The sequence below is a fragment of the Parasteatoda tepidariorum genome, chromosome 7 (genome assembly GCF_982258835.1).
Source record: "Parasteatoda tepidariorum strain Cologne lab strain chromosome 7, Ptep-v5.0, whole genome shotgun sequence".
In the NCBI taxonomy this organism is placed as follows: Eukaryota; Metazoa; Arthropoda; class Arachnida; order Araneae; family Theridiidae; genus Parasteatoda; species Parasteatoda tepidariorum.
The window spans coordinates 1,727,371-1,755,181 of NC_141761.1; the positions used below are offsets into that span (position 1 = coordinate 1,727,371).

The 27,811-nt window shown below is 32.9% G+C and overlaps 1 protein-coding gene across 3 annotated transcripts; it reads left to right on the forward strand.

Moving 5' to 3' along the window:
* Window positions 1–27,783, forward strand: LOC107441001 (myosin light chain 1). Of its 3 annotated transcripts, none has more exons than XM_016054121.5 (6): window positions 1–221; window positions 2,648–2,675; window positions 11,289–11,429; window positions 13,735–13,902; window positions 14,880–14,966; window positions 27,561–27,783. In XM_016054121.5, the coding sequence occupies exons 1-6, from the start codon at window positions 219–221 to the stop codon at window positions 27,614–27,616; spliced, it is 483 nt and encodes a 160-aa protein (XP_015909607.1). In that variant the 5' UTR covers window positions 1–218; the 3' UTR covers window positions 27,617–27,783. The 3 variants fall into 3 exon arrangements, 2 of the variants coding, with proteins under 2 accessions (XP_015909607.1, XP_015909608.1); XR_015435030.1 differs by lacking the exon at window positions 27,561–27,783 and adding an exon at window positions 15,347–16,475 and having other exon boundaries at window positions 71–221; window positions 14,880–15,302; XM_016054122.5 differs by lacking the exon at window positions 27,561–27,783 and adding an exon at window positions 16,142–16,475 and having other exon boundaries at window positions 77–221.
* The last annotated feature ends 28 nt before the right edge of the window (window positions 27,784–27,811 follow it).

A 27,811-nucleotide genomic window follows, 5' to 3' on the forward strand; every position in this document is an offset into this window, starting at 1 on the left:
TGGAATGGGACAAATCAAAAGATACGAACAAATAAAGCAGAGAGAGATGAAGAGTTTCTATTTCTTCCATTGTGACATAATCGCCGGCAGCGCCCCCTTTGCGTGAACTGAGAGTTAAGGTGTAGAGATCGTAAACTTGTGACAGTCCCAATCCGACTGCCATCTCAGCTTCCCGTTTCTGTTCTTCCTCGTCTGCTGGAAATTGAAAGGAAATCTCAATGGTAAGTGACATTTCAATTGCCAACGCTTTTTTAACAAATTTATAATTAATTTAATGAATAATTTAAAAGAATATTAAGATATTTCATTAATATTTGCTATTCTTTCATAACTTAGAACAACTGTTAATAAGAAAAATAAAGTATTGGAATATTTCGTAGATACATATAATTAAAAAATTAGAATTAATTAAGAAAATAAGAATGTTGGAATATTGAGCATAACAGAAAAGTTAAAAAAAAAAAAAGAAGATTGTCCGAATATTTTGTTGAAGATCATAATTAATTTTATTATTCCACAATGAAAATTAAAATGTTTGAATATATAAAAATCATAGACTGATTTACATTTTAAAAAAAGAGTATGGTGTTTATTTTAAAACATTTGTTCATGATGAAGAAAAATGTTATGTTGAGTTAGCTTATTATTACATAGGGAAATCTATATATATTTATAGTAGTCTACATGTGTCTACATATGTTTATAATCTATGCCGTAATTTATTTCTCATTTTTTATCATCTCAATTTCAAAAAAGAAGCATTACTTCAGCTTTCATCTATTACTCAATTTTAAACGAATGCTACAACAGTATTTAATATATGAATTTCACAATATGAGCTTGCTACCAATATTTTGTCCTTTAGTATTTAATATTTCAGTCAAAAACCTCTTGCCATGAATTTTTTTTATTTCATTTAAATGCAATGATACATTTTTCAAATTATCAATTTAGCAAAGTTTTTAAGGAAAAAAAATGTGTTTATTCAGGGCTTTCCGAATATAAATTAACTAATTAGTAAAAAAACTTAAAAATCAATTTTTTACATCAGGAACAACTACATAGAAAATTTAAATGATATATTTACATTATCAATCGAACGTTTGATAGAAACTTTTATAAATAAAATTTTGAACTTAACCCACCAAAAATTTTACAACGAAACTCCTAGTTCAAGCATTGAAGTCAACTAGTCTTCCTGCGAGATTTTTGAATGGGAGAGGAAAACCTTCCATGGTTAACCCCATGGCAAAAGGATTCTGTTCCATCTACTAATGCGAATATATTTTATGTCATACTGTAATCGGTGCCAGTCAAGAACAGAAAGCGTATTGAGTAGCCAACTCTGGGATTCGAACCTGGTACACTTGATTAGGAGTTATAGGTTTTATAAAAAAAATCTTGATTTTATGACTCATATATAAAATCCTTTCCAGAAAAGGAAAGTTACAACAGATGGGATATATCGCGTAGACAGAAAAAAGGTATTAGTTTTGATGCCTGATATTCGGCATATGTTTAACAGATGTGAAATGAATGAGTACATAATCAGAATTTTAATCACTTAGTTTTATGGTGCTTTTTTGCTTTTTGCTTGCATGTATATAACGCAAGTTTGGTACTTTATTTACGTCGCACTAGAGCTGCATAATTGGCTATAGGCGACGGTCTGGGAAACATTCCTGAGAATCCGAAGACATGCCATCGCAATTTTGATCCTCTGTACTCCCTTTCTTTGGTAGCCCGATGATCTGCGCGTGAAATCGAACACTTTACGGTAGAACAGTTTAATGAGGACCGCACACCCTTTGATCCCTATGCAGGCTGATTAAAGTGGTCGCTTATTGACCGCAACCAGAGATGTTTGACTTCGATATTTTACTGGGATCTTTGCGATCAGTCCACTGCGACACCTATATAAATTATCTTATTTAAATGAAACGTGGGCAATTTTTATTTATATATTTTGATATTTTTTATACGTGTAAAAACAAAAGTAATTAAAAAAAATTTCGAGAGAAAAAAACGAAGACATTTGCTGAACACATGCGAATATTTTCTGTCCTCAAATGATTAGAAGGTTCTAGAGAACAACTGATGAAATTCGAGAGCTGGTCCTTAAGATTGTCGTAGGAGCCAACAAAGTTTCTCATCCCCTGACCCTAAGATCAATAAATTCATTTAATTTCAATATAAGTAAAATGAAATTTTGCAATTTATAATTAAAAACACGTGTTATCACTCAAAATTACTACTGGAGAGAATTCTATGATACTTTGTTATAGGGCTGTTCAAATTGTGCGTAAGCCAATTTTGTATTCAACCCTTCCCCTTTTGACAGCAAAAATACGCAATACCAAACCACTCTCATGCTTTCGCAATGGACCCCAACCCTTGTTTTGTTGGGGTTTTTTGTAGTAGACTTTCCCCAAATTTAAATCCAAATTTGAATTTTTTTCAATTATAAATTTTTTTGTGACATTTTTTTAACTTAGGTGATTTTACGTAAGCATGTCTTAAACTTCTCCTTCCTCCCTTATAAGCAACAACAATCTTATCACAAGTCCTCTGCTTACGTTATATTTGAATTTATACTTTTAATTTCCCATATATATTATTAATCACCATTCCTTTTTTCATATTTCAGGCTGACTTGAAAAGTTACGAGGTTGAGGGTAAGTGAAGTCTCTCTCTCTATTTCTTTTTCAGAAACAACAATCTAACATAATATGAAAATAAATATTTGGCTCCGAAGACAAAACACAAACCTGTAGAGAACAGAAAGAAATATACAACTTGAAATTAACAAAATAAGCAGAACTCGAATATTTTTTTAATATTACATGTTTTATAAAAATTTGTATGGTTTACTGTTTCGCTTATATTTCAATAAAATAATAACAATAATTAAATAATTATTAAACATAATTTTTTACGGGGAATTAAACAAATTTTATAAATGTGTGCATTTGTGTCGATTTAAAACTTCTCGACATACGCCGAAATATGCAAAAAGTGAAATGAACAGTTCAAATTTTCGATTGCTCTATCTGAATCTTATTTTCCAGATCACGACCCCCATATTTTTACTGTCCCGAATTCACCCATAAAAAATAAAATATGTTAAAAATGTACATTTTTTTCTGTGTCTGATATAAATTTCATTGAAAGGTACATAAACAAGTAATATTTTAAATCAATTCCTGTCAACAAAGAAAAATTTTATTTTAGTTACTTTTTATTAAATAACTAAAAAAAATTTCTCCCCTATAAAATTAAAATTAAGTTTACTGAATGAATTAATATTTTTGTAATTAACATCATCCACTACAATTTCAACAAAAAATGTATTTGAACTTGAATAAAAAAAAATAGTGCGTGGAGTCCCTCCGCCCGTAAGAAGTGAAACTTCGTAATGTTGAAATGAAAATAGGAAGGGGTAGAAATTGATTTTCAGTGAAATCATATTGTTTCTTTAAGACAAACTTTATTAACAATGCTTACAATTCACAATTGATCGCATCTTTTTATTATCATTTTCGAGTGGAGAAATATCCAAATCTATAACATTTACAATGGGATTATGGTAACTAAAGTAAGATACGAAATATTTGAGTTCTATTTTTTTAATATTTCTTGCAAAAACTGCATCAATGGTAGTTCCCCCTTTGGTTGTTGGATCATTTCCACCATTTATCATTTCCAATCCAAATTTGTCTTTAAGGAAGGTTAATAATGTTTCAGCTTCAGGTAATTAGAAATTCACATTAAAATCTCCTGCAAGGATCACAGGCCGCTCACAATAATCAATTTTTTCACCTGTAGCGTCTGCCAGAGCTTGTGAACCTGTAGTGGATAGTGGCAATAAAGATTTTGTAATAAATAATTTAATATCCCTCATGGCTGCATTTGGTGAAATATAAATGACAATTAGAAAGGAGAAAACCTAACAATCAATTGTTATTCACAAGAGACGTACCTTGACATAACCTTAAATCCGTCGCATTGTCCGTGGGATTGTTTTCACTCATTTTTTACTATTGTTATCCACTATGTTTGAAAATAAAAAATACTACCCTATTAAATTATGCTAGGAGGTTTTGCCCCCTGCTCGCTGGTGCTCGCCAACCCCCGGAACTGCTTTCGCAGTTCATTTCGGATTGCTTCGCAATCCGATGCTCGCTTTACTCGCTCATTGGATACGTTCTTAACGTCTAGCTTTTGTATACTTTTTTGAACACTGAAGTTCCGAAAACTTTTCACTGTAGAAAATTCTAAACCTGTACATTTCAATATTAATTTGAAATTGTAAACAGTTCACATATTTTTCTTAATCACACTATTCTAAATTTCAGTTGTTGAGAAAAGTAACTGTTGTAAGTTTTGTTTTAAAGTCTTTCCCACAAAAGGGCTAAAGCCATGTGTTGTAAAACAATATGAAATAGTAGTCTGCCACTGAACGCCGGATGTAAAGCATCGGCTTCGCTAAAGATAATTTTGTATTTTTAATTCTCTGAATGGCGCCACCCTAATATGGAATTTGTAAAATAAATGTATATATTTTTGATTGTTGATGAAGCCCATAATCTTGCGTTTTCATCAGTGTTCAGAAGCAGAACAACTATAAGTTCTTTATTTTATCACAAAAATATAAAATGTATAAAAAACAAAGAGTAAGAAAATGAGTATAGTCATAGAAAAAGTTAAAATTATAATATAGTATTTATCAGTTAAAATAAAACTTTTTGTTTAAGTCATTGTTAACAATTCAAATTTCTCCGAAGCAATTCTAAACCTTAATTTTGCTCACTACGTGCTCTTGCTCGCCGAAGCCTATCAATTAAAACGTATTAGCGTTTTATATAACATGGATTAGCCATATGATGCTCACTACGTGCTCTTGCGCGCCGAATCCAATCAATTAAAAATGAAAACTGCTGCCAGCGCGAGAAAAGAAATATCATCGGTTTTATTGATACAACGTATTAGCGTTTTATATAATATAGATGTGTATCAAATCAAACTAAAAAAATATTTATAGAAAAGCTATGACTTTTATGCTTGTGAGAACCAAAACAATATGGAAATGAATGAGGGAAAACTGGATTTCCCGGCCAATAAAAATGCAGCGTTAAACGTTTAACGCAACCTTGTTGAAGGGCAGATTGTAAAACCCGGTCAGCAAAAAAGAACTGAAATATCAAGCGAGTGAATAGTCATAAGCATGAATAGTTAACGCGCATGTTTACGCATTTTTGAATGAAAATTTCCTTTTCCTCACGTGAGGTGAGTTGAGAAAGGCTGAAGCAAATTGAATTATAAGTTGGGCAGAAATGAAAAGTTAAAAGCGGACCATTCACGTAAATACACTTCTCTAATATTGCCTGATAGCGAAACATTTTATAATTAACATATTGAACTAACTACCTGTATTTTTTTATTTTATATTTTGTAACCGTCGTTGAACAGCCGAACCAATTTTTTGTGTTTACGAGTACTAACGTTCAACGCGGCAGCCTTGTCATTTTGAACCCAATCCTGAAGACAAGGGAACACCTGGATCAAGTATTGGGAGAAATTTGCCTTCGTGGAACTCACCCGCAATTGCGTTACATGGAGAGGAAAACCACGAAAACTTTTCATAATTAGCCTGACAGCAAGGGGACGCTAACCCATGATCCGTTTAGGATATTTTCCGTCATTACTGTGGTCAGTGCAAACCGGATGCGGAATTGGTATTAACCAGCCATCGCTGGGACTTGAACCCGGTTTACTTCATTGGAAGGCGAACGCTCTATCCCCTGAGCCACCATGACTCTAACTACCTATATATATATTTTTTTAATAACGGCAGGCACTGAACTTTCGTTCTTCGCCGTAGAAGATGCCGGAAGTGTTGCTCATTTATCGCTACCCAGTGGGCACCTGTGAGCCAAAGTCACGGAGGCGAGCAACATTACCCACGCCACACTGCCACAAATACCCGTTCATAGGGTGGGCCACTTTCATACATTCACACTACAGAAGACAACACAGAGAGAGAGAAACATCCATGCCCAGAGCGGAATTCGAACCCGCAGCCATTGGCTTCACAGTCAGTCACGCTAACCACACCTGGCCGGCAACTACCTATATTGAACAGACACATATTGAAATAACACCTACTATAATATTGAACGTATTAAAATAATGAGAAACGCATTAAAATATTTATTTTTATAGCTCATTTTATGCAAAATTGCGTCAGCGTGTGCAATTAAAATAGTTCTTAAATTGCACATGATGTAGAGGAAATATATTTTTTTAAACGTCTAAATATTTTTTTTTAAATATTTGTTTTAATTCGTTGGCAAACATCATAACTCTGTTAAAAACGTTGAAGGTTGTGAATTCAAGATTGAATAAATGTGTTAAATAATTACATTCATAGCATGTCTGGGAAACACTTATTTACGGAATTATCCTATGGAGCGTAAACAAGCGCACACCAGTTTCAGTCGCGAGAAAATAAGAAAGTTGTATAGTAGTATTACATTATAATTAGGATTTTATATAGAATCTTTAGTGCGTCTAGTCATTTGGAGAGGGAGTGTATATTCAGCATCATTTGGCACTCAAAATTTACTGCAATCATTCCAGTCATTCCCCCCCCCTTTCTGTTATCTCTTTCGAGAGGCCTTAATTACCCCCCATTTTGTTTACTGAAAACGCATAAGATTCAACAAATCTCCGAAACCCTAAAGAGAAATGTCTTCCGTGAAAAGACTTTTTGCGGAACTGAAAGCGAAGTAAAGAAAAAAAAGAATCGTAAGTGTAAATGTATCCCTCCATTCCCAACAATGCTTTCCTAAGATAGACACAGAGAAGGAAAACCATTTCTGGGCGTCTTTGTCTATTTTGGTCTCCCATCCTATGGAACGGGAGACGGAACCCAAATATAAAGCGAACGAAAGAACTCATTTTCATTTTAGGGTGAAGGATAGAACCCAATCATTTAACACGTCATATTATAGAACAATGTTCTAATTTTTCTTAACTTTGACCGAAACGTGAGTCAACGCGCGTATTATAAACTTAAAAGTTCCTACTTCAGTCTTCGAAGAAAAATTTTATTTTTACTCTTTTATTAAATACTTTCATCTCTCATTTAAAACTAATTTCAATTAATTAAATTTAATCAATGAATTATTATTTGAAAAAACTGTATTAAAATCAAGTGCCATCCACGTTTAAAAACTTGAGTTGGATGAATAAAAGGTATTTTATGAACCCATTGAACAAGATAGAGAGCAGTGATGGGCATCATTCACGAAAATTTTATTCATGACTAAATTTATTCAGAATAAATTTATTCTGAATGATTATTCATATGAAAATTTAGTCATTATTCATCATTCATTATGCAAATTAATAAAACATTTTGAATAATGATTGATGAATAAACTCATTAGTCATGACTAATTTTTCTGAATAAAATTTGAATAACCAGCAAAAAATGTCTTTGTCTATAACGAGATGCAAAACATCGTTTGCTCTTAAACGTCTTATTTTAGGAATTAAACTATAAAACTAAGACAAGTAGGACTATTTATTTTTATGCTATTTTAACTTACTCCAGCGTAACATACTTAGTTGTGCTAAAAAGTAGGTTTATAACAGTTTAGTTACTTAAGTTCATTTTGAAATTTTGTTCTAAAATCTATAAAACGCAATTTTTATAGTTTTTGAAAGCAAACGATAATATTATTTTAAATTTTTAAATAAAATTTTAACTTAAAAAATTAAACGCTTTTTTGCCATGTAACCATTTCTCAAAAGTATGCATTATGTTAGACAAAAGTAAATTTTCTCAAACATTATATAAATATACTTGAAAAGGATTAACGTTTTATTTGTAGTTGTCATAATCGTAGTCAATTAGAGTATTCCGTGCCCATTTTTGTTGACCAGTGAAATTATTCAGTTATGAATAAATCTTTAATGATTTATTCTTTATTCAATGAATAAAGAATAAATAATGATTATGAATGATTTATTCTTTATTCAAAATATTTCTGACTAATGAATAAATCTTTATTCATCATTCATTATTCAGATTTTGAATAATTATTCATCATTCTTTATTCATTATTCTGAATGACAAATGCCCATCTCTGATAGAGTGTGAACTCATAGTAGGAATGGAAGGGGGGAAAAAAGGCTTGTGGTATCAGAGGAAACTATAAAAGTATAAATTGGGTGACCACGTCATGCTCTTTATTGAATTTATCTAACACAACCAATATAAAATAATTAAATATTTAAATGCGAGCAATAAACTATTTTTTTTTGTTCAATAAGTATGACTGGTGTTATCTTTAAAATATGTGAAAAACTAAATTGCTTCCAGTAAAATTTAAAACAATGACTAATGCTTAGCCCATTAGGAAATTTCGTTTCGTTTTTTTCTCATCCCTATTTAATGAATGAATTAAAAATTTCAAAAACTGCATCGAGTATCTTCCTCTACACCAGGGGTGTCAAACTCAAAAGCTAACTTGGGCCAAATAAACAAGGCTTAACTTTAGGTGGGCCGCAAAAAAAAAATCAATGTTCATAGAAACAAATATTTTTATTTTGAATAGTACATTGTAATAAACGTATATAAAGTTAAATTATTGTTTGATATTTGACATCTCTTCTCTGCTACTATCTTTCCTATTTCGGGAGAAATTTTATTGGCCGTGACTACTTTCAAAATTGACCCAACGTGAGCGTTATTAATACGGTTTCGAACAGCAGATTTATTTCCTTTCATAACAGAAAATAATTGCTCGCACTGAATAAGTACTTCCAAACATGGAAATAATTTCAGATGCGAATTTTCGAGTATTTTCAAACCTTGCCGGTAAATATTTGTAAAATTCAGTCACACCCACGTCAATGAATTTTGCCTTCAAATTTGAGTCGCATTGAATCTCAATCACTTCCATTTGCATATTACTGGGTACTGAGTCTATATTTATTGAGAAATTTTATATTTTTCTGCTTATTTTTGATATGATGCAGTATCCCTGGAATGGCAGGTGCCGCAAGTCAATTCGAATTTTACATTTTCATACAATTTAAAATGATCCGTATAGTTTATAAATAAAGAATATTATAATTTCATATGCTAGTTTCCTTTCCAATTCACATTTCTATTTTATTTTTACTTTGAGTCGGATATATTGACTGGGCAGCAAAAATGTTCATCTCGGGCCGCGAGTTTGACACCCCTGCTCTACAAGTTTAAAAAATTGTATTTGAACTTGAGTGGATAAATGAAAAGTATTTTTATGAAAGATTGAAAATATGAACAAGATATAGGAAGAGTGTGAACTAATAGCAGGAATTAAAAAGATAATCACGTTTCAATTCTGATCAACAATTATCAAATTTCCTGAATTTATTATTTTTTTAATATTTTTTTTCTAATTTTCCTTATTTTTAACCTATCTTTACATCATTCATTCCTCGCCATTTTACCGATAAACAGTTCTGAATGCTTTTATGCTCATTTAATTTTACTGTTTATTTCTCATAAATCAAATTATAATAAATGGATTTATGAATTATTTGCAAATAAAGCTCATACATCGAACTGTTTTAAGCAAAATAAAGAATTTCCGTTGAGAGTAATCTCATGAAGCATTAGCGAAGTTATTCATCTATTAGTTAGCAAGACTATGTGGTTATACTGTAATTTTTTTTTTAATAACTAAGAGGATCAACCCCTGTACGCTTCGCTCAGAAAACCCCGTGATTGCTTTTCGTTCACTATTGAAGATCAAGAGACAGGAATGGTTTATATAAAAAAAATTTCTCACAATTTACGATAGCATTGCTATCTGGTGGATTTTGAGGATGACAGAATTTTGGTAAATCGAAAAAATCGGTACTCCCCGAGAGTTATAACTCTCAGATCTTGTCCGTGAACAATTTCATTTTTTTTTCTCAAATCAGCTTTAAAGGACATAAGCCGTTGATAAAAAATATCATTTGGCTTAGAAAAAGTATAATTATTTGAATTTTATTATAGGGTTTTGTTAGTATGTTAATCATATTGAAATAAAAAGATGACTGGATTTAAAAAAAAACTAATCAAATGAAAAAAAACAATAATTTACAGAATATGCGACATATTAAAAATGCGAAGTAATTTAACAATATACAACTTTTATCAACAGTTCGGTTTTTATCACTATTCACTCTTTATATATTTTGAAAAATTTCGAAATCTACTCTTATTTTTATTTTTGACAGCCAGTCAGGCATGATCTTATGAAATGAAAATTGCGAGGGATATAAATTTTCTTACAACAATTATTTTAAAAAAAAATCACGAAAAAAGAATTTAAAACTGCAATAACTTTCGAACAAATGCGATTTCAAAAAAAAAAAATCTTGTTGAAGTTATAATTTAAAATGGTCCTATCAGCACAACGAATTTCAACTCTATAGTTGCATTTCAACGAACGATAGATCGACCCACAGGTATTTTTTACTTCTAATTTAAACGTTAATAATTCTAAAACTAGTAATCGAACCGTATTTCTTTTCATCGAATTTCTAGTATATTTTTGGACACATCTTCATAATTTAAAGTTTCTTAGTCATATATTTCGAGCATCAGAGCAACATTTAACGTAAGCCAAAATTAAATGAGAAAGTTTCGAAAAAAAAGCACTTGAAATTGCATTAACCTTAGAACAAATTGGAATTTAAAGAAAATACTCTGTTATATTTATCAAGAAATGTTGCCTTTCAACTTGTCAAATTTTAATTATGTAGTCTAAAGGGTGACCCGAATGGTATTTTTTGCCCACAAGTTTAACATTTAATATTTCTCGAACTAAATATCAATTTCCGAGAAATCCGATCCTTTAGTAGCCAGAATGCAGTGACATCTTTCTTATTTTTCCCCCATTGCGCAGTTTATGTTTGCTGCGCCAAGCTACTAAATTTATTCTTTAAGAGGCAATGGTGGTCCCAGCCCGACTACCAACCTGATATCGTATCATACCCTAATAAATCGAACACAGATTGTCTAGTTTGCATGGTTAGTTCGAATCATAAATAATATAAGTTTTTTTTATAAAGTTTTCGTAGAATACATTATATTAATTCCTTCCATAGTTTCAAAATTCAGTCAAATAATTACTAAGAATTGAAATTGACTATTCTAATTGAATAGTAATCGAAATTTTTTAAGAAGTTTCATTCAAAAAGGAAGAACATTTTAACTGATTTGTGTGTTTGTTTTTCAGAGTGCAGGGCAGCTTTTGAGGTGTATGACACAACAGGAGAAGGAAAAATTGACGCTGTGTGGTTGGGCTCTTTACTCCGAGCTTTAGACCTCAGTGTGACACAAGACACAGTCGAAAAATCTGGAGGCACAAAAAAAGAAGGTAAACATTATCTCCCCCTTAATATTCCAAGCATTATATTACCGGGTACTAGTGTAGCCTACTAGAGGAAATTATTATAGGCCAATTAGGTGGCCCACAATCTGTCCCTATAGGTTACGATGTATGTATATATACAATAGCTTTAAAATGAAGAAATTAGAATTTAACAATACATCAAGCCCCTGTATCTTCCCTATTTATTGACCCTAATTATTCAAATTAGACCAAGTATTATATTACCGGGTAATAGTGTACCCCACCAGATCAAATAATTATAGGCTTATTAGGGGGTACACAATGTGGTCTTATATGTTACTATGTATGAATATATACAATAATGTGTTAAATTGCATTAAAATGAGGAAATTTGAAGTTAATATTTTGAATAAAAATATGGCCCTATATCTACCTCTAATATTGACCTATCATATTCAAATTGGACCACGTATTATTTTACCGGGTAATAGTGTACCCCACCAGAAGAAATATATATAGACTTATTGGGGGGTACACAATGTGGTCCTATAGGTCACTATGTATGTATACATGTAATATTGTGTTTAATAGCGTTAAAATTAGGATATTCGAGGCAAATATGCTGTATTTCTACATGGCCCTATATCCACCCCTTTATTCTATATCCGGCCCTATATTAACCCGTAATATTCAAACTGGGCCACGGAATATATTGCAGGGTCCCAGTGTTCTTGGAATTGAAAACCAGCAATTTCTTTAAAATATATATTTATATAATTTTTTTAATGAAATTGCTAGCTTTTCATTTCGGGAAGCTTAAATGCGAAACAATTAACTGAAGTAGCAGAAGCTTTTCACAAGAATATAATAATAATTGAATTAACTTTTTACTTAATTTTTGATAGTTTTTTTTTAAAAATATGTCATTTTTTATAACTGTCATAAAAAAGAAATTTTCATTCTTTTAATATCTTGCACAAAAATATGACATTTTCTTATTCTGATGTGTGCATCTTATTAGCTAATATTTTTTGAAAAATGCTTTATTTCAAAGTAATTAGGTTCAATACATTTTTTTCATAAAATTAGGATTTAATTACGTTGCAATGAAAAATTCAATATATAGTTAAATTTAATTGCTATACATTTTAGTTTAAAAGTTAAAATTTATTTCGAAATCTCCCTATTGACTAAAAAATGCTCGTCACTCTGTTGTTTTTTTTTTCACTATGAATTTATGCCTTCTTGGTTTATAATCTCTACTCAATAGATGTAAATATAGTTAAAAGCAGTTAATTCCTTTTCTATTTTGATTGTCGTATATTCAGAGGTGATTCCGATTTACTCGTAATTATTGCGATTTGAAAGTCAAGGTCTTAACGTTTCAGTAATGAAAATAGGTTTTTCAGTAGAGTCTCTTAACTACTGAAGTTTAAGAATTTTGTTTGCAACTATTCTACGAATATTTCTACTGATGAAAAAAAAAAGTTAAAAAAATCGACCTTTTTTTTTTATTTCATTTATAAATACGAGGAACTAAAACATAATACGCAAGTTCTAAGTAGAAATTCAAATTTTTTACTTGAAAAAAAATACTTAATTTATCATCAGTTTACTATCCCAAATGAATTCGGGCAAATGAAAACAAGTTAAATGTTAGTCTTTGTATATGTTCACATCATCTGAATTACTTTCCCTCGCGAAAGCCATTTTTTTACTCTTTCTTTCTAAGTAAGTTCATCAGCCATTTTGTATATACAATTGTACAAAACACGCCTGCAGTCCCACAAAAATTGGATAAACTTCCAATCACAGCCGATTATTTTTTGTTTTGATTCCGACCGAATAAAAAGGTCATAGCACAAAATATTTCCTATATATACAAACCCGATACGAATTCCGGCTTGCACTGACCACAGTGCTGACGTGAAATATCCTCAGTGGTAGACGAATCATGGGTTAGAGTCCCCTTGCCATCAGACCAACCGTTGGAAGTTCTAGTGGTCTTCCTCTCCATGTAACGCAAATGCGGGTTAGTTCCATCAAACAACGTCCGCCACGAACAAATTTCTCCCAGTACTCGATCCAGGAGTTTCCTTGTCTTCTGGATTGGGGTCGAAATGACGGAGTTGAACATTAGTAGTCGTAAACCCATTAAATTGGGTCGACTGTCCAACGACGATTATAAAATAAAATCTATACATACAGCAGGGAAGCGGTTAAAAACATAATAGAAACAAGGAAACTCGAATCTATATTTCTGTTGTTCTTCTTACTACTGATAGCCTCTAAATAGATTCATTAAATAAAATTGTATGGACATTTACAGGTGAAAAAATGTTGACATTAGAAGAATTCCTTCCCATCTTCAGTTCGTGCAAGAAGTCCAAGGATATTGGTCAGATCGAAGATTTACTAGAAGGTCTGAAAGTGTACGACAAGAATGAAAACGGAACAATGATGGCAGCTGAATTGGCCCACGTACTTCTCTCTCTCGGTGAGTAATTCTACCTCTCTAGATAGATGAAGGGTGACATAGTTAATTGGTGACCCGGACGTGATACGAATTCACCATCATCGATTTATGGTCGACAGTTGATTTGCTCATGAAATAGCGCTCAAAAATCCGGTAAAGTCAATACAATTTCCCCGGATAATAAGTAAATGAAGAACAATAATGAGGCGGAAATAAATAAAGTTAAATAAACTAGTGGTATTCTTTCATGGAATTTCATCAAAAATATTTAAATTCTCGAAGGGGAGTAATGTGGCGTAATTACCACTATAAATACCAATTCACTAGTACATAAGACATGTTAATTAGAATCTATTTAGAGTTTGATAGATGGCATAGTCGATTATTATTTCTCCTTAGGAACACGTTTGAATTTGTTGAGCTTGTGGTGGATAGACCGCAGTTTTGTTGGGCCACAAAAATGGAAAAATAAGAGAACAACTAAAACTCTTAAAATAAACATTAATGGAACAATGTGCCACCCTATATTATTATTGTTTTATTTATAATTCTTTTAATTAGAATTAACTAAATAATCATAATTTACGGTACAGAGCCGCAGTGACTCAGGAGATAATACACTCGCCTTCCAGTGGGGTGACCCAGGTTCGAATCCAAGTGTTGGCTAGTCAATACAAATTCTAATTTGCAGCTCGCACTGCTGACGTAAAATATTCTCAGTGGTAGACTCTTGACCATTTGGGTTAATAGTGAAAGGATTTGTGTGGTTTTCATGTAACGCAATTGAGAGTGAGTTCCATTAAAAATCTCACATGCTTAAACTCACATCTGGGAAGGAATTCAAAATACAATGACGAGACTACTAAAAAAATGGGTCAGCTGTTCAAACCCGGCTAGGAAATAAAAACTTATTGCGAAATCGATAAATGTTCATTAAAATATTTTGATGTGATGAAAACTGTGGGAAGAAAATTTTAAACGATGCGTTTTGATTGCAGGTGAGAAACTAAACGACAAAGAAGTCGATGAAATTTTCACTGCTTGCTGTCCACCTGAAGATGAAGATGGTTACATTAAATACGACGGTAAGTCTTTGCAAAATAAGTTTTCTTTTTTCTGCTCTCGTGTAGTGTTGCTTCACTTTTTAGTCCACTCTAACATGCGTTGCTTTAAATTGACGCCCTTAACAATATTTCCCCATACTTTAAATGGATGCAAAATAGTTTTTTTTTCCTGCATGAAAATGACAATGATCAGGTGGTGCTCATACATGTTGCTTTAAAATTTCTGCAAAGTACCTTGCTCCCAAACATGTTGCTATACAACTGCTGTAAAGAAGTTTTCTTCCATACATGTTGCTTTAAAATTGCTGCAAAATAGCTTTCTTCCTTACATGTGTTGCTTTAGATTACTGCAAAATAGTTTGTTTCCATACATGTGTTGCTTTAAAATTGCTGCAAAATAGTTTGTTTCCATACATGTGTTGCTTTAAAATTGCTGCAAAATAGTTTTCTACCATATATGTGTTGCTTTAGACTGCTGCAAAATAGTTTGCTTCCATACATGTGTTACTTTAAATTGCTGCAAAATAGTTTGCTTCCATACATGTGTTGCTTTAAAATTGCTTTAAAATAGTTTCCTTCCACACATATTGCTTTAAAATTGCTACAAAGTAGTTTTATTCCATACATGTTGCTTTAAAATTATTGCAAAGTAGCTTGCTTCCATACATGTTGCTTTAAAATTACTGCAAAGTAGCTTGCTTCCATACATGTTGCTTTAAATTTGCTGTAACGAAGTTTTCTTCCATACATGTGTTGCTTTAAATTGCTGCAAAATAGTTTGCTTCCATACATGTGTTGCTTTAGATTACTGCAAAATAGTTTGCTTCGATACAAGTGTTGCTTTAAATTGCTTTAAAATAGTTTGCTTCCATACATGTTGCTTTAAATTGCTGCAAAATAGTTTGCTTCTACACATGTTGCTTTAAATAACTGCAAAATAGTTTGCTTCCATATAAGTTGCTTTGAAATGTTGCAATCGTCTGCTTCCACACATTTTTAGTTTTTATAATTTAGCCAGCTTTTATATGTTGCCTAAAATTGACGTTCTTCAGTCTGCTTTGCTATGCTTTATTTAGCTTGCTGCACAATACAGATCCAGCATTAGCTTCACAATTGCTTCTCGCTTGACTGTTAGCTGCTTCTAGTAATTCTCATTTTCAGTCATTCAATGGAATAATTATTGTCGCTTTTTTCAGCTTTCGTAAAGACCATTTTGGCCGGTCCTCATCCAGAATCCAAGTAGATGAATTTAATTGTAGGCAGCGTCATATATATTTTTTTTATTCCTGGAGCCGAAGAAGGAACAAAACAACTCATCTCTCTTCCAACCACACCGTCTACCTCCCTGATCTCATTCTCATTCCTCTCGCTTGAAATCTCCAATCCTTTTAATATTCTAAATAATATTATTATACAACATTTATATACGATATAATGTAAAGTATGAAATTATTTTCTATAAAGACTCCAGTGAAAAAAATTAAATCTACTATTCTTTAATATTTGTGATTAAAAAATATTTTATTTGTATGTGATTATGCTTTATATAAACTTCCTGAAATACATGCAATGAGTAAAGCAAAAAATACCACGAATAAAACACAAATAAAGATATGGAAACGAGCATACTATAGTTTCGGTTTTATAAACAAAAACGTTGCTCAGAAACACCAAATGACAGTAGAAAAGCAACAGGACAAATACCTGCTAAATCTATTCAAATTTCTACATCTTTTACCCTGCAGTTATAGTTCGTTCACCAGGAGTTGGCACTTGGCTCCACCTCCTCGGACGAAGAGTTCATTTCAGTGCGGGAGAAAGAGGAGAAACGTCTCCGCGCTTGAAATTGAGACAACACTTATTGCGCGCCAAACGAAGACACTGAATTATTTTTCAATCACTTACTTCACATTATCATCTTCTGTTATACGTTTTGTTACTAATTAAATATATTGCAGCAAAATGTCTCAAACAGGATAAACTATTCACTCTTAGAGAGAGAAATATTAGCAAATTTATGAATTTAATCTTTAAAAAATGCACCTAAAGATTGCTAAATAAATATTTTTGTCACACTATCGCCAAATAGCCACCTTGTTCAGGATTGTTCACATCCTTCTCCCAAAAATAATGAAATAGTATCGTGGGATACCTCATGATGAAGGCGGAGTCAAGTGCCTCAGACTCCTGGTGAATGTACGCTTGTTTCCTCTTTTATTACCTCCTTCAATCTTGTTACCATTTCCGAGCTGGTTAAATCAAGTGCTTGTCGCTCTAGTTTTCTACTGTCATTTTGTGTTGAGACACTGAGGCAAATTCTTGTTCAAAATAAAATCGAAACTATTGTTTGCCTGTATGTGTCCTTTTTGGCAGTGGTCAGAAAAACTACATTATTTTTGTAGTTTGCTGCAACTATTTTTTTTTTTAAATGTAGTGACTACAAACTACTTTAGAATTCAGTAACTACTTCACTACTTTAAGGGGAAGAACTTTGTTGGAGAACTTTCAAAATGGTTTTTAATAAAAAAATTGGCTTACATTGAATCCATTCATAAATTATTTATGATTTTCTAAGATTTTAGAATTTGATAACATGAGCTTTACATATTTGCATTTTTTTAAAGTTATTTTTAGCTCTTTCAAGTTTGATGTTTTAATACTCAAACCAAACATACAATATTTTAATTTCATTCAGAGTTTGTAGGACAAATCCGGAAAAAGGTCCCGTAAAGTCCCGCAGTGGACTGATCGTTAAGACACGGTTCCCAGCAGATCACCGAGGTCAAGCATCACTGGCTACGGTCAGTGTGCGGGTGGGTGACCACTTGAATCAGCCTGCATAGGGACCGAGGGTGTGCGGTATGGGTCCTCGTTAAACTGTTCTACCGTAAAGTGCTCGACTTCGCGTGCAGATCGTCGGGCTACCGGAGCGGGGGTGCCATCCCCTCTACAAAGGATCAAAATTGTGATGGCATGTCTTCGGATCATTCTCAGGGATGCTTCCCAGACCGTCGCCAATAGCCCATTGTGCAGCTCTAGTGCGACTTAAATTAACAACAACAACAAGGTCCCGTAAAAAATGTGGAGATAATAATTATAATGCACATTCACAAAGATTTATATAATTTCCGATATTTCTTTTTACTAAAGAAATTAATAAATGTTAAGTGACGTTTAAAAAGGCATTAAAATATGAATGTTTAAAGAATATATATATATATATATATATATATATATATATATATATATATATATATATATATATATATATATATATATATATATATATATATATATATATATATATATATATATATATGAAACACCGAAAAGCTATTACATTATGACCACCCTGCTAATAACATGTAGGACCACCTCTAGCCCTCAAAACTGCTAGCACCCGCCGTGGCATTGATTCCACAAGGTGCTGATAGGTAGTCTGAGGTATCTGGTACCAAGCGCTCACCAACTGGTCCTGCAATACCCTCACATTGCGAGGGGGTAGCGTGGCAGCACGAATTTGGTTTTCCAAGTAGGATTACAAATGCTCTATTGGATTAAGGTCAGGTGAATTTGGGGGCCAAGACATGACTTGAAAGTCACTGGAATGTTCCTCGGTGATTCGACCCTTTTGACATGGTGCATTATCCTGTTGGTAAACACCATGCCCCGCAGGAAAAACTGTTGCCATGAATGGGTATATATATATATATATAGCATAATAAATAAATACAAAAAAAAACACGAAGAAAATTAAGAAAAGCAATAAGTTTTATTTATTGCGCATAAGCTGCAAGTAAATAGTACTCATAAATTAAGTTCAAAATGTAGAAAAAACATGAGAAAAATTACAGAACAATGAAAATAGGGGAAAAAAAGGAAAATAATAATAACAAGAAACCGGAAAAAAAAAGATTCCACAAAAAGAGGAAAAAAATTTTAAAAAATCCGGAAAATAAAAGATATAATCTTTTTATCGGCTCCCACGGTTATATCCGCAAAAAAGAGTGCATTCTAATATTGTATCAATATAGCCAAAGCAAAATGTATCAATGCAATAGTGTGAAAAGCACTCAAAAAATTTTACAAGAAAATTACAACAAATAAAATAGAACACAATAAGTAAAAATAACACGTAAAAACAGAAAATAAAATATAAGGAAAAAAAAACAGAATAAATCATGAAATGAAATCTATAAAGCGAGTAACGGATTCAAATGAACTTACATGAACGGGGGATATTTTTCAGGAATGATTTAAAATATTTTCGTAGCAAGATTGCAAAAAATGAAAACAAAAGCGCAAATTGAGCTAAAAGCGTAACTAGAGGTATTTTGTTTTTAAGAACTGTATTAAAGTGCGTTCGTACTGCGGAACTGAAGTGCGTTTGATTTGTTAGTTACGAAGGATGGACCCGGAAATGGATGTGCGCAAGGTAAAATTATACTGGATAATTTAAAGAAGTTGACAATTAATAATTTTAGAAGATTACTATTTATTTAAGGGAAAAAAATTAAATAGAGAAGAGAAATTTTTTTTGTAAAATATTTTGAGTGCTCCTCACACTATTGTATTGATATATTTTGCTTTGGCTTTATTGATACAGCATTAGGAAGCGCTCTTTTTTGTGGATATAATCGTGTGAGCTGATGAAAAGATTATATCTTTCATATTCCAGATATAAAAAAAAAAATTTCCTTTTTTTTTGGAATCCTTTTTTTCCGATTTCTTGTTATTTTTTCCCCTTTTTTCATTGTTCTGTAATTTTTCCCATGTTTTCTCTACTATATATATTTCATTTGATGAAACTAGTAAGATGTCTAATTCGCCACCTCAACAAATCACAGGTTACAAATCTGGGGATCGAGCAGGTCAGGGAAGGGGATAAATTGGGTGAAGGATATCCCTTTGTGTTAGCTGTCCTGTTGAAAAATGAAAGGCAGCACATGTAGTTGAAGAATGTCACGAGTGTTATAAGGGGTGATTGCGTGTCATAATACCAGCTGTAGGAACGGTGTACTGTAAAATCCACACATACATGATTGTTGTGACTGCCCAAACAAGTTTGTCGTTGAAGTGAGCCTGCTTAAATTTGATCGCAGTCCACTGGCACGACACCACACCAAACGAAGGCAATGGTGGGGGAATATCAACCTGATCCTACAGCTGATGTGATGGTTTTTAATGTCATCGCACACAATCACTCGCACTTCATTATTGTTGCTGTTCATTGTCATCGCACTAGAGCTGCACAATGGGCTATTGGCGACGGCCTATGAACCATCCCTGAAGATGATCAGAAAACATGCCATCACAATGTTGATCCTCTGCAGAGGGGATGGTACCCCCGCTTCGGTAGCCCGACAACCTGCACGCGAAGTCGAGCACTTTACGGTAGAACAGTTCAACGAGGACCCATACCGCCCGCCCTCGTTCCTTACGCAGACTAATCTAAGAGGTCACACACCCGCACACTGACCATAACCAGTGATGCTTGACTTCGGTGATCTGCTGGGAACCGTGTCTTAACGAACAATCCACTGGGGGACCTTTTATTATTGATGCCATATCAGCTCAGCAGTACGTTTGTCACATCTTTCAACCACACGTTTCAACATGATTTCATTTTTTTCGGCTACACACAGAAAGAGTGTCCCAGGGCTGCCTTCACCACATTAACACCCTTCCCTGGCCTGCTCGTTCCCCAGATTAGTCAGCAATTTTATTTTACAACCGTTATTGAAAAGCCGACACAATTTTTTGGGGGTTTATGACTACTAATGTTCAACTTCGTAGACTTGCAATTGTTTATTAATACCTCGACCCGCCCTATTCAGGGCACACGAGAGTAGAACAAACATTCTACAGACAAAACATACATAAAACATACATGAAACACATAAAATTACAACAAGAATAAATGACTTATACAGAGAACAGAAAATGAATCTGAAAACAAACAAAAGTGAAATTTAGAAAAGAAAAGAAAAATTCTAGACTATAATAGAGAATTATTATTCTTTTTTTTTTTGAAAAATAAAAAAAAGAAAGTATTTTTTTTTTTTTACATATAATTTTTTGAATACGAAATTTATCAAAAGCCTAAAATTGAATCCAAAATAAGAAAGTCTATTAGTTTAAAAAAGGATGGAAAGAAATATTTTACTAAGATAGAGAAATTATAATAATTATCATTAATTTATTTTTCTTTTTTAATGAAGGAGTAAGAGCAAATAAGTTTATTTTTTTCTTTTGAAAAAGAAGGAAGTGTCAAAAGAAAAGAAAAAAAGAAAGACAGTAAAAAGAAAATTAAAGAAAAAGAAAGAGAAAAAAGGAAATTAAATCTAAAATTATTATTATTAGTTATTTTTTCTTTCTTCAGTAGAAAATTTTGAAAAAGAATGCTTAAATACATAAATAAAGAGCAAGCGAACCTATGGAACGAATTGTTAAATTCGATGTTGAACCAAATTTTTAGATAGAAGTTTTTAGTGGAGACATTAAAATAGAATTAAACAAATGGTTTGACCTGGGAAAGGAAAGTGTTAAAAACTTTTTTCCATCATTTAAATTGGAATTTACAGAGTCAATTATGATCTGGGAAGATTGAATCTAAGTTCTTTTAGTCTAAGTAGATATGTTGGGCATAAAGCGTCGGATGCTTTGTGGTTGGTGTTGAAATTAGCCTCTGGGTGATCTTGGTTGTAGTATAGGCAGTTGACACATTGTATTTGATTTGAATGACAATCGGAGGTTGGATGTTCTTCACCACAGTTTTCACAATAAGAGGAGTTGGCGCTACAGTTGTTTTGGTGATGACCAGGTTCTTGACAATTCCGGCATCTGATAAGGACTAATCTCTTTTTAATAAAGCATCTCGTGAAACCGACAAAGATGTAGTTGAGCTGTAATAGTCTGTTTGCCAGGAGATGTGAACATTTGAATGTGACATGGTGCTTGAGAGGATCTCTTTTGTGTGGTATGGAGGTTTTGTTGACTTCCACTCTGTCCCTGTCGTTAACGAAATCACCGTTAGTTTTCGTAGACTTGTAATATTGAACCCAATATAGAAGACAAGGGAACACCTGGATCAAGTAGTGGCAGAAATTTTTGCTTCCGTGGAGGACTTTTTGACGGTAGCATTTGCGGTACATGGAGACTAAAATCTCCCACAGTTAGCCTGACTGCAAGGGGACTCTAACCCATGATCCGTTTACCACTGAGAATAATTTACGCGAGAAAGTCGCATGTAGAATTCGTATCGATCAGCCATTGATGGGATTCGAACCCGGTTCACCTTATTGGAAGGCTTTATCCCCTGACCCATCACGGAACAATTTAATTGAATTGTCTCAACTCTTGGCCATCCGCGGAACACGCTTTGGGAACCGGTGTTCTAGAGAAACACGTCTTTTTTTATTCAAATTATAAGGAATAACCACAATTTGAAATTACGGTCCAACAATTTTGTTAATTTGAGCCCTTTACTGAGAATTTTATTTTTTGCATCGAATCAGAATATATTTTCTAAGAATTAAAAAATAGTTTTAGTTATTCATTAAATTTAACATTAATTTAAACGTTTTTGTTCTGTAACATGAAAAAAAAAATTATATTGAAATTTTCGCTTAGTGTTTTACATTGCAAGATGATTCTTTCTTTATTTAAAGCCTTTTTGAAAAATTTCAGAAAAATATTTTACTATTTGTCAATTACTTTCGTAATTTTAACCCGAATTGGACTTTTTTTCTTACCCTTGTGAGGAAAATTTAATTATTTCCTCATTTGCATTCTTTAAAACTACCGATAGTTCAAATATTAATAGTTTTTCAGTGTTTTTTTTTCAAATTTTACGCATTGTTTTTTATTATCTTTTAAATACATCGTTCATTGAAATTCCTAAGATCGCTGGTGGCAGCGTTGTACAAAAAATAAAACAGTGGTAAAGAAAAGAGTTCGCACAATAGTGGGTTATGGGGGAAAAAGACTGCACCATTTCGTAGCCAATGGCATTATTGTGGTTAGCACTATGCGCAGGCCAGCTTTACTGTACACAGCAACTGATACCCATCGATCTGAGGCTGAGTAGGCTTCATACCGCCTCTGAAAATCGAACTTCTGCTCTTCTCAATGACAGCTTATTGCGTTAACCACAGAGCCATCACGACTCAAAACAGTGTTAGGAGAATGTCGATAATTTTCAACGGTTTTAGCCGTTCTAAGTCAGCCCACTCTAAATTTAAAAATAAAAAATCAGAAGGCACTCCCGCCGGACCTAACTGTCAACTTTAAAATGACTTCCGAGCTCTGATCGGGGAGCTTTCCATACTAATAGTAGATACATATAAAATAAGGCCGGGATAGCTTGGTATGTAGGGCGCTGGACTTACGTTTATGAAAAGGGGCAAATTCAGCAGGCCGTAGATTCCCGTGTAGTAAATAGTGACTGATGAGCGCTAAATCTGTCGGGTCACAAAGTCCTCGATGTTTCCATATCTCGATGCTCGAAAATCTCCCTCGGTTAGCCTAACGGCAAAAGGGACTTTAACCCTTGATCCTTCTAGCGGTGAAAATAATTCACGTCAGCACTGTGGTCGGCGCAAGCCGGATGCGGAATTCGTATCGACCAGCTATCACGGGTGGATCGAGAATATTTGTGATTAATTGGGGAGACAAGTTAAACACCATTCGAGTATAGTCATATGATAGTATTTAAAGCAAAAAAAACTCTATACGGGACTCTTCAATGCTTGATCGTATCACATTTTGTTCACTATTCATTTGTATTTTAACTTGGAATAAACGATCATTTATTTTGCTTTGATTCCCGAGTCAAAATTCTGGATGGTCCCATCAAAAAATTTTGATGGTTAATGTTTCAATGGGATTCATGGTGGTCACCATCATCCGACATTTTCCATTACACGTTTATGCTTTTTGATATGCATGAAGCATGCTACTGTGATACTATGATGGTTAGCCATCAAGAGAAATTTGACTCACAAAGAGCAACAATCCATGATCATTCGTGATGGTTCATGATAGTTCGAACTATACATTTCCATAATGGTTTAATGAGACTTCCTGTTGGTTCTCAGGAATATATTAACAGTACAATTTGGGCTTTTTTCTGTGGGCCATCATAAATCCGTCTGAATTCCTACAATGGGATGATGGTGGTTCATGATCGTTCCAACATTTGATTTTTAAGATACGATGGAAAATCGTGATGGTTTAACATGAACAAACCATCAAAGCCATTTCTATGACAGACCATCTTAAATCAGTCTGAATTCCTTCATTGAGGTGATGGTTATTTATGTTGGCTACCATCAGAAAATAGAATGGTTCATGATGGAATTTTTGATGGTTACCATCAACATTATGTTGGTCCATCAATGGAAAACCATAAAAAATGTTGACTTTGGTTTGTTCATCACATGCTTATATCAACGTTACGTATGAGAATTTTTGTGGCATTCAGTGTAGGTTTTCAACAACTTAAAATCCTACAACATCATCTTTTTAACCGCTTTCCTCATTATCCCGAGTTAACTCGGGTATGTATAGATTGCAAATGTTTATTATCCCGAATAAACTCGGGCATATAGCAGAATTCGTCCATACGTTTTGTTTTATCGCGTTTATATTCGGCCGGAAACAAAACAAAAAATAATAATAATCTGCTGTGATTGGAAGTTTATCCAATATTTGTTTGAGGAGTTTTGCTACGTGTGGGACTGCAAACGTGTTTTGTACTACAATTGTACAGACGATGGTTGATGAATTTACGTAGAAAGAAAGAGTAAAAAAATGGCGTTTGTAAGCGAAAGTAATTCTGATGATGAAGATGTGAACATATACAAAGATTTATATTTAACTTTTTTAATTTGCTCGAGATAATATGGCATAGTAAACGGATGGTATATTAATTATTTTTTACACACATAAAAAATTAAAATTTCAACTTAGAGCTTGTGTTTTGTTTTAGTTCCCTGTATTTATTAATAAAATAAGTCGAATTTTTGCAAATTTTTTTTTCAAAAAAAAAAAAAAAAAAAAATTTTTTTTAAGGGAAACGGTTAAGCAAATTTTCTCAGTTTAGGAAATTTGCAAGGGGGAAAGGAGCCAAAAGCTGAAAAATATATTTCAAAAAAAAAAAAATTGTGCATTTCCGACATTTTGAGACCCAATAGGTTTCTAATTAACATCGACTTAATTTTGGAAATTCATAGTAGAATGTTGCCCATTCATTTTTATAGTTTCATTCATCTAAATAAATTTTATTTTATAACCGACGTTGAACATCAAACTTTATTTTGGGTTTATAAATGTTCAACATCTGGCTGTGTAATTTTGAACCTAGTCTGAAACACAAGGGAACTGCTGGATCAAGAATTAAGACGAACTAGCCTTCGTGGAGAAAATTTTCGTCTCCACGATTACATGGAGGGAAAAACCACGAAAAATTGCTTGGTGACAATGGGATTCCAACTCATTACCTACCTAAACGCTGAGAATATTTTACATCAGCATTGGGATAGATGTGAGCCAGGATCAAAATTCGAATCTACCACTTATCGCTCAGATTCGAAGTGGCACCCCTCATCGGAGAGTGAATGCTCTATTCATTAAGCCACTCGTTGAATTATTTTATTTTATGTATGGCGCTGATCAGTTAACCCAATTTCAACTTTAAGACTATCAGCATTCAACTCTATTGGCTCGTAATTTAGATTCCAACCCAGAAGACAAAGGAACTCCTAGATCAAGCATTAGGAAAAACTAGCCTTCGTGGAAAAGTTTTTGATGGAACTCATCCACGTTTGCGTTACATGGAGAGGAGAACCATGAAACTCTGGGTCGGGAGAATAATTCGTATAATCGCTGATGGAATTTGAACCTAGATCATCTCATTAGGAGTCTCTATCCACAGAACCGATATGGTTCAATTTAAATTAATTTATAAATTTTGCCTGCGGATAACTTATATTTTATGCAATCTAAGAAAGAAACTGATTTAAGCAAGAATCAAGAAGAAGGTAAAATAAGAAAATAACATTTGAAATAATAATACGTCAAAATGGAAAAGTGCTAAAACCAAACCTTGTCTTATTTAAACAATTCTGTTATTTGAATTTGTCTTATTTAAACAGTTTAGAAATACAAATCAAGCAAAAAAAGAAAAATTTCTAAAGTTGCTAACCATTACAGGGAACAGAAACTCCATTGAAATATCAATAAAATACAGATCATGAATGTAACTATCGTAGATTAATTTCCATCAATATAAAATTTCCGTTAATATATTCCCATAATTACCACTAGCAGGGTATCTGCCCACCTGGAAAGTCATGAATTTCGGTACTGAACAAAATGTTTCATGCAATGCTATGGTTTTCAAAATTTTAAAAAAAAAAAAAAAAATCATTGAAAGTTATGGATTTAGGTCGCCGAAAAATCTAATTTTTGAAATGGAATTTCCTCTCCCCCTTCCAATTTTATGTTGCTCCGAATATCTGAATTTGTAACAAAATCCTCACTTACAGTCATATTTTATTAAAATATAAAATGTTTTTATCATGTTCTTTAAAAAATGGCGTACTTTCAAAAAATGAAAGAAGAAAAATCATTTCTAGAGCGAATTATCTTTTAAACTTCTGAGATTTCAGAATTTTTCTTATTTTTTTATTTTATAACTGAAAATTCTAACTGAAGCAAGCCAGTCATTGGAAAAATTTTTTATTCCGAAATGAGAACAGAAAAATCAGGAGTATTTCTTTCCTTTCCCATGTACAAGAAAAGTATCTTTAGAATATAATTCTGCAGAAAAAAAGAAGAAGAAAAATTATTTGCTTTTGTATTTTTTTTACTTATTGCTTCAACTCTTTCTTTACTCTGCTTTTTAAATTTAAAATCTATAAATATGAAGATGAAGAGTATAACAGTTTTGGTTATACCTATCACTTCAATGAATGCTATTATAATGCCTTTTAAACGTATTGTTCTCTTTTTGCCAGGAGAAAACAGTAACTTCGTTTAGTCATGAAAATTTCTTGGAATTAGTCCATGGTTGTTGTAGTTCATTTAGGTCGCACTAGAGCAATGGGCTATTGGTGACAGTCTGGGAAACATCCCTGAGGATGATCCAAAAACGTGCCATCACAATTTTGATCCTCTGCAGAAGAGGTGGCACCCTCCGCTTCGGTAGCCCGACGATCTGCGCGAAAAATTGAGCTCTTTACGGTAGAACAGTTTAACGATGACCCATACCGCCCACCCTCGATCCCTACGCAAACTGATACGAGTGGTCACCCATCCACGCACTGACAGCAGCCAGTGATGCTTGACTTCGGTGATCTGCTGGGAACCGTGACTTAACGATCAGTCCACTGTGGGACAAATTAGTCATGGAAAGTTATGAAATTGAAAATCTAAAATGTAGCAGATACCCTGCTCTGAGAACGGAAAGGCTACTGTGTGTTAGCAGACACTGATGAAAGTCTGTTTATGCTTTAACTTTAGAAATTCTTTTTGTTGTTGTTCCTTGATTTGTGTTTCTAAATTGTTTATATTTAATTGGATGGCTAATGTTTATTTTTTTTCCAATTGCAGCACTCCTAAAAACACTTTTTGCCGGACCATTCCCTGAAGAAAAGGAAGCGAAGTAGATGGCAGCACTTTCAACCATTTTAAGCACATTTTCAACCATTCAAACAAAATAGTCAATTTGAAAGAAAAATTTATGTTTGTTAAAATGAAGCAATCGATATCTCTTGACAACAGACAGATTTTTGTAAACACTGTTAATCATTAAAAGTGCAAATCTTTTTTGTTACATGTTTTTTTTTTATTCATATAAATGT